We start from the raw sequence: 10636 nt of genomic DNA, 5'->3' as shown, positions 1-10636 counted from the left end.
TGTAGTGTGTGTTTGTAGATTTGATATTTGAACTAGGTCGGGGTAAAGTCTGTAAGTCTACTGTCTGTCCACACTCCGGAACAGAAGGTGGCCGGTAATGCACCAAGAAGCTGGATGCCAACACCGTAAAACAAGAAGAAGAAGAAGAAGAAGACCGTTTTCAAACACTCCCATCCAAAGGTGGAGGTTGCAAAGGCACATCATCTTCAGTGTTTACAACATATGCATTTTGACTGTGTAGTCCCCATCCTCAATAGAAGCATAAATAAAGCAGCTATGCCACATACTGATTTGATCATAGTAGAGATCGACCACATGGGGTTTTCAGGGGCCAATACAATGCTGATAATTGGTAATCAAGTAACGATATTTGTTGGGTTTTGTTGCATGGTTCAAACTTAAAAAACAAACAAACAAACATGAATTAAGCAGCTATGCCACCCACAGATTTGGTCAAAGTAATGGTCGACTCATTCTGATTTTCAAGGGGGCCAATACCGATGCTAACCAATAGGCTATTTGTTGGTTTTTATGATATTTTATGGTATACACCACCAACAGCTTGAACTGTTTACGCAAGGCAGGATGGATCCACACTTTCAGGTTGTTTGTGCCAAATTCCGATGTTACCATTTGAATGTTGCAGCAAAAATCGAGACTCATTGGACCAGGCAACATTTCCTAGCCTTCCATTTACAGTTTTGGTAAATCCATGCAAATTGTAGCCTCAGTTCCTGCTCCTAGCTGACGGGACTGTGGTCTTGAGAAATGGTCTTGCTTGCTTGTAATGAGTGGTTATTTAAGTTCCTGTGCCCTTCGGTCATCTCCAGTTTTCCCACTCCCCTCTGACCTCTGGCACCAACAAGGCATTTTTGTCCAGAGAACAGCTGCTCACTGGTTATTTGGTCTTTTTCAAACCATTCTCTGTAAACCTTAGAGATGGTTGTGCATGAAAATCCAGTAGATCAGCAGTTTCTGAAATAATCAGTCAAGCCCATCTGGCACCAACAACCATAGCTTCAGCAGGTTTCTTGACCATGTCTAGATAACTAAGTGCACTGAGTTGCTACCATGTGATTGGCAGATATTTGTGTTTAATGAGCAGTTTAACATGTTTATTTTGATAGCATGTGATAGCAGGGACTATTTCTAATCAAGCTTCTTGATAAATAAGGATTACTGTCGCTGAACATGTACGCTAATAACAGGAGCGTCTTGTGATGCTACAATAATTTGTTTCCTGTGGCATCAGCTGATTTAGATTGAAGCTGCAGTTGTTTCTGCTGATCTATTTCTTGTTTTAAGAATGATAATTATAGGACTTGACACTGCATTTTGTCATGTTTTGTAATTTTCCTTTCTGAGCAACACGTGCAAAATCATTTCCTTTGGGAGTAATAAAGTTTTATCTTAGCTTACATAAATAGCCCCAGCAAGCAGGAAGTGTTTCCATAACACTGCCCAACATCCTCTGCAAGTGTAATACAATTAAAACATTAAATCTAATGCTCAAGTTGTTTCAAGGATATTTATTATTTCATATATTGTTCTGATAATGTTAACAGTGGCCTAAGACAAAATGTCTTAATTTGAATATTTAGAACATCGGTGGGGTTTCAGATTTGTTTCATTAAAATAAAGGAAGAATGCTCTCAAATTGACATTTTTAAAAATGTGTTCCAGATATTAGTAAGGGATCAGATGAGTGTTTTTTTATTTTGAAAAATGGTCCTTTAATGTGATATTGTACCTAAGGTAGAACATTCTACCTGCAGTGTTTGGAGGACAGTTGGATGACACAATATAGAATCTATGAAAGGTTCCTACAATGCAACATTAAGAAGTCTTCTGAAAAGAGCAGTTCTAGAATGTCATCAGAGAACTTCAAGAAAAACATTCTGGAAACAAAGACTTTGCAGAACAGTTTGTTTTCAGATTAAAGAGACAGAATTTAATCAAACATTCCGTGCTGTGTCATATTTTGGGTCAGTAAAGTTTTTCTTAAAAAAAAAACTTCCCCAAACATTTTAGGTTTCTGTGATAGTTCTGAATGTACAGAACATTTTGAATGTGAGCAAAATGTTTTGAGCTAGGAATGTCTTTGAGGTCTGAAATGGTCATTCCTTTGACAATTGATTACAGAAATCTGATGTCCTACAGTTTAAAGCAACTTGCCAAATTACTAATTTTACACACTACATTGCTTTGTTTAGCTCAACTTTAAAAAGAACAAAAAAGTTCCTCTTTCGTCTTTATAGCCCAGCCCAGAGTATGTCTCAGAAAGAGGAAAAGTGCAAATGTATCAGCAAAGCAAACATTGGTTGTGTTCTGGCTTGCTGAAAGTGAAAAGTGAAAGAACCAGTCCAACCATGTAATGTATTCCATACTTAAAAGCACACAAGGAGTTTTAAAAAAATGTACTTACAAGTAAAAAAAAAAAAAATCCATAACAGCAATTTAGCTACAGCAACAGCACAAAAATATAAAATGCATCATATTTCAACCAGGATGTACTTTAGGTGAAGTTCAGGTTTTCAATTTTTTAATTGAAAAATACTGAATAACACATGGTAATACATAAGATGAATCACATAGTAACTGTAGGATGACAAAACTTTTTATATAACAACCTTGGTCATGATAGTTTTGTTAGGCATAAAATCCCACAGTACAAAGTCAAAGAGAAATGTCCAAGTTGTTTAATAGGAAGTTTTCTGTGGCATCATCATGAATTTGATAGAAACTGTATGGCGCCTCCACTGTTAAGACTCTGTTTACTTTGGCTGAGGGGAAAAAATTGAGACTTCCCAGACTTATGATACTTTGTTTTGGTTTTATTTAGTCATAAAACACCCACATAATACATTTTATTATTCCACAAGGAAAAAAAAGACAAAGAAAAGAACAACGATTCTATACAACATTGATGCATACAGGATGCATGAAAAGTAAAATCAACGATACAAACCAAAGGGAAACACATTGAACTGCCAGAGTCATAATGATACATGATAAAAATAGTGTTGAAAAGTTATAACATGCAGATGATATATATATTAAATATAGAGAAACATTCACCCATCATCTCTTTCTGTGATAACCAAAATGGTTTATGCTTATTTTAAAAACTGTATTTGAATTTGAGGATCTGAAGCCATTGGAAAACTGTCAAAAAGGTAAATATTGAAAAGATTTAGATCTAACAGCAAAGATATTTTGAATTTTGATGACGTACCTATTGTCGACTCCATGTTAGCCTCTAGTACTCAAACACCTGTAAACAGTCTAGGGTCTAAACCTTCTCAGCAAAGATGCACCTATTTCCTAAGAAAACAAAGCATATTTGCAGGGCACTTGTGTCGAAAAAATTCTGCAGAAGAATTCTGCAATAACATCCTGCCTAATTTTTTAAAAAATTCATCATACATCCTTAGAGACATCCTTTATGGAATCATCGCTGTTACATGTCCAGCTGTTCCTGACAGGCTGCATTCACTGTCACATTAGTGTTTCTAACCCACCATTGGAAATATTCCATGTTTTGCTTGCAGTGTTGACGCAGTTTGACACATGTTAGGGACTATAATGGTCTGTTTGTGGACAATACTGCAAAGCACCCTGACTAAACTTTAGATACTACATCAAACACATTACAAAATGGTCACGTATATGAGTAACTTTTAGATCATTTTAAAAACCTAGATGTTTGTGTCTTGAAGATTTAACTCTAAATCAAATTATTATTGCAAAAGATATATCTTTTATGATATTTCTGTGATCAACCCTATATTAGCTACAGTAATGGCAGTTTGTAGCTCACATTTGTATGACGTATCTATCTCCACATACAAAGTTCTGGACTTAGCACTGTACAATGTAATGTTCATGTACGCTAAATGTCCAAGGAGACTCTCGTTATTCTTCCGCGAGATCGATTTCAGTATATTTTATTCATGCAGTTCAGACTCATTCTCACTTTAGGTGGATGAGAAACACATTTTTAAATCTGTAAAAAATTCATTTATACAACTGATTCAAATTTTAATGCAAAGACATATCTGAACTTCCAGTACTGTCACAGAAAACAGTAGATGTAGAGGTGCTGTGTCCAGCTGGGATTGCTGCTATTCTGAGAGCAGGCACAGTTAGTTGTCATCTAACAGTTGGAATCTAGAAAAAAAAAAGCTTCAAAATAAAGTGCACTGTCATCTTCAGCATAAAACAGTCAATTAGATCTTTTCTAGACTGATGGGGTTTGGACTTGAAGGTGAATTCATTTTTTCTTAGCTACAGAAACACTGAAAGTATGTTAAGTTACACAAAAAGCTGAATATTTACCACCAGAACAACATTTTCATTCTATATTCGCTTGCTTTTGCAGGAAGCAATCGAACATTGATGCCTCTCCACTGGCGCCAAAAGGGACAGTTCCATCTGCTCCACAGACAGAGTAGAGCCAGCAGCGCACATCTGGACTGATGTCAGATTTAATGTAAAGTCATTTTGACCAAAGGAAAAATTCTCCGGAAAAATATTGTGTGAGGATTCGTGTACAGACTGGACTACCTGGTGCATGTGGAGGCAAACAGAGTCGCCAGCGGGCATTAATTAGTGATTGGGTCGATCCCATATATAAAGGAGACGCGCCTACTGCTTGCTCTGTCTCCATACGAACCAAGATGAGCTACGGATCTGATGTCTTCTCCTCCTCCTCCTACCGAGGATTTTCGGGAATCTCCCCGTTATGCGTCCTCTCCATCCCGCACAAATATGAGCGTCTCCACACGCCGGGGGTTACCGGTCCTCCTCCCTGACCCGAGGAAACATCTCTCCCTGGGCTCGTACAACAGAAAGTCCGGCCGCTCCTTCTCCTCCATTGCCGCTGGAGACCTTCGACCTGACCAGAGCAGCGTCCTCACAATGAGTTCAAAATCATCCGCACCAATGAGAAGGAACAAATGCAGGGTCTCAATGACCGATTTGCAATGTTTATTGAGAAAGTGCGCAACTTGGAGCAGCACAACAAAGTGCTGAGACGGAGTTGATCGCTCTGCGACAGCGGCAGACCGAGCCGTCCCGCCTGGCGGAGCTTTACCAGCAAGAGATCCGCGAACTGCGCTCCCAGCTGGAGGAGCTGAACGGAGAGAAGTCCCAGCTGATGATCGAAAGGGACAACATCGAAGACGACCTGCAGAAGCTCAGGGAAAATACGAAGAGGAGTTCCGCGCAGAGAGGAGGCAGAGGCCAACCTCAAGCGTTAAGAAAGACGTGGATGATGCCACCATGGTGCGCCTGGACCTGGAGAAGAAGGTAGAATCTCTGCTGGACGAGATCAACTTCCTCAGGAAGGTGCATGAAGAGGAGGTGGCCGAGCTGACAGATATGATCCAGGCCGCGCAGGTGTCCGTGGAGATGGAGGTGTCCAAGCCGGACCTCACCTCCGCACTCAAGGAGATCCGCGGCCAGTACGAGTCCATGGCGTCAAGAACCTGCAGTCCGCGAGGAGTGGTACAAGACCAAGTTTGCGGATCTGTCCGAGCAGGCCAGCCGGAGTAACGAGGCATTCGAGCCAGCAGGGAGGAGATGAACGAGTTCAGGAGGCAGCTACAGTCCAAGACCATCGAGATCGAAAGTCTGAGGGGAACCAACGAGTCTCTGGAGAAGCAGCTGCGGGAGATGGAGGACAGCACAATGTGGAGATTGGAAAACTATCAGGTAAATCTCTTTACAATTCTGTTAAGAAGGATTGCACAGAGATGAAAGATGATCAATCTCACATCAGTTTATTTACATTGAAATTAATAGTAAAGTGTTTTTGTCTTCTCTGAATGCAATAACACATAATATGAGGGGAAGCTGTGTCTCTGTCCGTGGTGCTGAAATTGGCTCCCCTGGACAAAAACGCACAGCTGCATCTTGACAACGCCCACCGAGTGTAGAAAGGCTCTACATGAGCGAATTCACGCTCAGCACACAAGTGCTGATTTTAATTCACGAAATTTCACTGAAAAAAAAATGTGTGTGTGTGTGTGTGTGTGTGGTGTGTTGTATGTTGCCTGACTATATGATACACAGGTTAACAGTGAGAGCGGGGGGGGGGGGGGGGGAGGGGGTGGGGGGGGGGGGGTGGGTGGGGGGGGGGGGGGGGGGGCAAATAGTTAACAAATCTTCCATAAATGTTGCCTGACTATATGATACACAGGTTAACAGTGAGAGGGTCTTTGTGTAGCAGTTCCTACTGTTCCCTGCAAGCAATGTGGTCGCAGAATATGAGCTTTTTCTTAAAATGCTGAACTCTGGCCTACTCCTCTCCGCTATTTTGCTCAGGAAAGCATGGCAGAGCTGAAATGAACTGAGGACCACTAAGAGCGAAATGGCTCGTCACTTGAGGGATATCAGGATATGCTGAATGTCAAGATGGCACTGGATATTGAAATTTGCAGCATACAGGTAAGTTTAATCACCTTTTCTCTTTATTCATGTCCTCATTGTCTTGTCAGTCTAAATCGATCTCTGTATCATCCCCTAAATCCATCCCTGTATCATCCCTGCAGGAAACTACTGGAAGGAGAGGAGACCCGCATCGGCAACGGCCTGGCCTATCCCACCCCCTCCATAACCTCCAGTGCTGGGCAGGGCTACAAACTACCAACCCGCATTACACCAGCTCAGGCAAGAGCTCCAAGAAGGAGGGCAAGGACGAGGAGCAACAGCAGCAGATCAAGTCCGGAGGGAAGGTCTCCCAGCGTGAAAGTTTTCGAGGAAACAGTCGTCACCACCAAGAAGATGGAGAACAGCAGGATGATATTCCCATCCATCAGAAAAACTAGGAGCCTTCTGTAAGCCCAGAGTCAACCCCTAAAGCTTCCCTATATCTCCACAAACCTCTTCATCTCCCATCCTAAAACAAACCTGGCGCTTTTACACTTCAAATAAGATAGTGAGATTGTCATGGTTTCTATCTGAACCAGTGTGCGTTGGACATCTTCAAGTGTAGAATCTTACAGTTTGGTTTTTATGTTGGTGTATTTGTCTCTCCTTTCTGTCCCTCCACAGGTTTCCCTCCCAAAGGAAATCCATTATAACGCAACTAGAACATCACACTGTACCTGTTTCTCTCGTTCTCTTTCACAAACTCAGCATCAAACAGAAATTAGGTAGCATCTCTTACATAAGTGTGGTCTTTCAAAGTTACAATATTCAACTGGTCTTTCTCACTAGTTCATATGTAGTACCAACACGGCAGTAGCTAATAACTCTGGTTCCTGCATTTCCTACCACAAACTGTGAAGTAACTCTCAACACATTCCCAAGTGAAGCATGTGTATGCAGAAAAGAGATCAAAACACAATCAGGCTGCTATTGGTCTGGCATCCACTTTTACTCCAACAAATACGATTCCTGACAGTTTAGTAAAGAAGCACACATCTACATAAGAAAACCAGCCAAAAGAGTCGATAAAAAATGACAGCGTCTTGCTGAGCCGATTCATTTTGAAATCTCTTTAGTGAAAATACGTTGCTTAAATTGCTTCTTGCGACAATTTTTCTTATCATGACTGGTGCATCAGCGGTTAGGTCCAATCAGCTCTGCATGACAAACAGTATGAAGGAGGATTAGCACCCTCAGTCGAGCACTGACCCTCTCTGACTTCATTAACAAAAGTGGATTACTGTAGCTATTTAAATGAGATTAAGACTTGAAGCAAAAGCAAGAAAACCAAATATATTAATCGAGCTTAATTTGCATGGTGATGTAGATGTCAGCTTGCATGGAATCCATCAGCTCATTGCCTCATGCCAACATGTTTTTTTGGTTGTTTGTCGTCACCACCGACCATACTCAGCATCATCATCCTGCCACAAAATCCATTAATGATTGTCATAAAACATGTATTTGTGAGGCCTGACTTCAGACTTCCTCCTTAGGATTAGCTATTTATGCTATGAAGATAAGGAGGGAAGCTCCTCTGAGATGCACTTAGATGTAACTATTTGTCAGAGTTCGCACAATTTGCTATGAAGGATACAGGGGAAAGCTAAAAATGCTGGAAAGCTAGCGCTAATGTGATTTTAAAAAAAAGAGTCTTCTATACAGCTCAGGCAATTAGAGATTGAATTGTGAATTATGCTTTAGCAACAATTTGCTTTAGCACAGTAGGATTCCTCCATCCGGGTTTATACAGACTGCTCAACCATATTTCCCCACGAATCACATTTGAACCCAGAATCAATAGCATATTCACTCAACCTGAAGAAAACCACCCAACATACATCAGTTTGTTTAAAAAAAACAAAAAAAAACCTGCCAGACATGATGTGTTTGAAACAACAGGACCTCTCTGTTTATAACTGTGGCCATGACTGGATAAAACGTCTGTTGTAGTTAATCTCACCACTAGAAATCGTTCAGTATAAGAGACTTTAGGTCATTTTTTTCTGCTTGTGCACTGCCCAGCTCTTAACAACAGCTATCTTAACTCTCTCGCTGCTGCTGCTTAGTGCCTGCAAACTGCACACACACTAAGAATGAAACTACTGATTGTATGGCAGGCTGCTCCGATCAGGTTCTTATCGTTTTACCTGAAGCTTGAGACAAGAATCTAAGTACTGTAGTAAGTGTGTTTGTATCTATACACAGTGGCCTAACATAACTGGAATCCAAGAGGAATGGGGGATGGCAAATCTGAAACTTGGGCATTTGTTTGTGGATTATTGTTTCCAGTGTCAAGCAGAATAAAAATCTCAAGAAGAACCTATAAAAATACAGCATTTTATATTACACATTACAACCAATGGGTGAATTATTCATGAATGGCATATTCAAGCCTTTATCCTCTCACTGTAAACCAAAAGAGCTTTCATGGATGTCTGGGGGGAAAAAGTCACTACTTACAGCACTGCCCAAACTTTCTTAGGTAGAAAAATCATTTTCCTGAAAAAAATACAGAACATCACCAAAAACCAACAAACAATCAAGATTTAGCCATACTGTAGAAGAAATACTGTAGAAATGCCTTAAAACACCAGCAGCTTCTGGCCAAGTGTTCGATGTGTATGATTCTGTTCAGTGGGGTGGGGTGTTTAATCATTGTTATCTCTTCAGTAGTGTTTATTATAGTTACCATGACAACAAAAGCATAGGGATTGAATGTAGTTGACATGATATTCTCTTTACTGTTATTTCTGCTTATGTATTGCTGTATGACACCATATCAATAAAGACTTGATATTGCAAGCAACAGCATGTGTCTCTTTCATATGCAAAACATGCTTTGGAAAGGATGTCCAGCTGGAAATTAATATTTTGTACTAATAAAGTCTGTGAGGCTGATTTAAAGACACATTATGTAGATTTATTTATGCATTATATTAGCGCTGCAACTTAAGATAACTTCTTGGACTGTAAAAATTAAATTGTTTTTTTCCCTGGTTTTGTTAAATTACATATCCTATTCAGTAAAATTACAGAAAAAAAGCTTTCATTTACATATTAACTGTAAAAATAAAGCAGCCCAAAACTGTAAATAATGTCTACAATAAAAATCTACATTTTTTACATATGTTAATTCATTCTTTTGAAGCATATGACAACAAATGGCATTATTTTACTGCATTCAATTTTGCAAAAATGTAATTATTTTACAGATAGGTGTCATTTTTTGGGGGAAAGGAAAATCATTACAAACAGAAATCTTGGCAATCTTCCTGTCAGATTCTCACCAGTTTTACACAGAAATCTTTGCAAAATTCTTATTAATGATAAAAAACATAACTGGCCAATAACTTATGATGTAGTACACAGGCTTAGTTAAGACGTTATCGATCATCTGTGGCAAAATAGATTTTAAAAAAGGAAACCAAAAAGAAAGACATTAATTATCAGTTGACTTGTGAGGTTCAATGCTGAGTTCCAATATTAGGAAAACAATTTTCAAATTGATGTGTGAAATAAATGAAAGGGTGAAAAGCAATGTCGCCCTGACCTCTAACTTGAAGCTATATGTGTTTTTTTTCTGTCATTCTTCGGGGTCACCCTGCAGGCGTACATCACAGAGATAAGATGAATTACCTGCAGCTGTACTGTTTGATGACCTTTACACCCTGATCCCTGCTATGCACACTTACAATCACACACTCTCAGACACACACAGTCCCGGACGTCAGGACCTTGAGCCTCATGCATCGTCTCTGATTAGCTCATCTCTCCTCCTACCCACTGAGTGGGTGGGACAGCCTCGGTGCTGCGTGTGCATGCTTGATGCAGGTTGCAGTTCTTCAAAGATTTATACCCCTGCAATGCTGTTCAGTTGAAGGTGTGGTGGAACCGCCACCGTAAAAGCCCTGTTTATGAAACAGCCCTCCCTCTTTTTTTTGCTTTAAACTTGAAGACTGCTTCTACGTTCTATTTTAAGTTTCACGTTAACGACCATGCGCCTGACTTCATAACCAAGAAGGCACACAAGAGCTTTGTAAGGATATAAAAGCATATGAAATACAGTACTACCTACTGCTGTATTTAAAATATCGCCTCCTATTGCGAACTCTGTCGCAATCTGGGATTAATTTGAATTTTACTGCTGAAAGCTGTGAGCAGCGTTTTTGCCATCAGTCCCAGTGCAATCAGTATGCATTGC

At 40.1% G+C, this 10636-nt stretch overlaps 1 protein-coding gene across 1 annotated transcript; it reads left to right on the top strand.

The window, feature by feature from the left end:
- Positions 1-4496: 4496 nt before the first annotated feature.
- inab (internexin neuronal intermediate filament protein, alpha b) lies at positions 4497-7030 on the top strand. The gene is given in 17 exon segments (XM_022205853.2): positions 4497-4723; positions 4725-4773; positions 4775-4826; positions 4829-4915; positions 4918-5028; positions 5031-5201; positions 5204-5495; positions 5497-5558; positions 5561-5715; positions 6328-6344; positions 6346-6389; positions 6392-6438; positions 6440-6450; positions 6555-6655; positions 6658-6752; positions 6754-6790; positions 6793-7030. Coding segments are annotated over 17 exon segments (1413 nt in total). The 5' UTR covers positions 4497-4679; the 3' UTR covers positions 6831-7030.
- The last annotated feature ends 3606 nt before the right edge of the window (positions 7031-10636 follow it).

The sequence above is a fragment of the Acanthochromis polyacanthus genome, chromosome 3 (genome assembly GCF_021347895.1).
Source record: "Acanthochromis polyacanthus isolate Apoly-LR-REF ecotype Palm Island chromosome 3, KAUST_Apoly_ChrSc, whole genome shotgun sequence".
Lineage (NCBI taxonomy): Eukaryota > Metazoa > Chordata > Actinopteri > Pomacentridae > Acanthochromis > Acanthochromis polyacanthus.
This window is presented reverse-complemented; position numbering and strand designations above follow the sequence as displayed.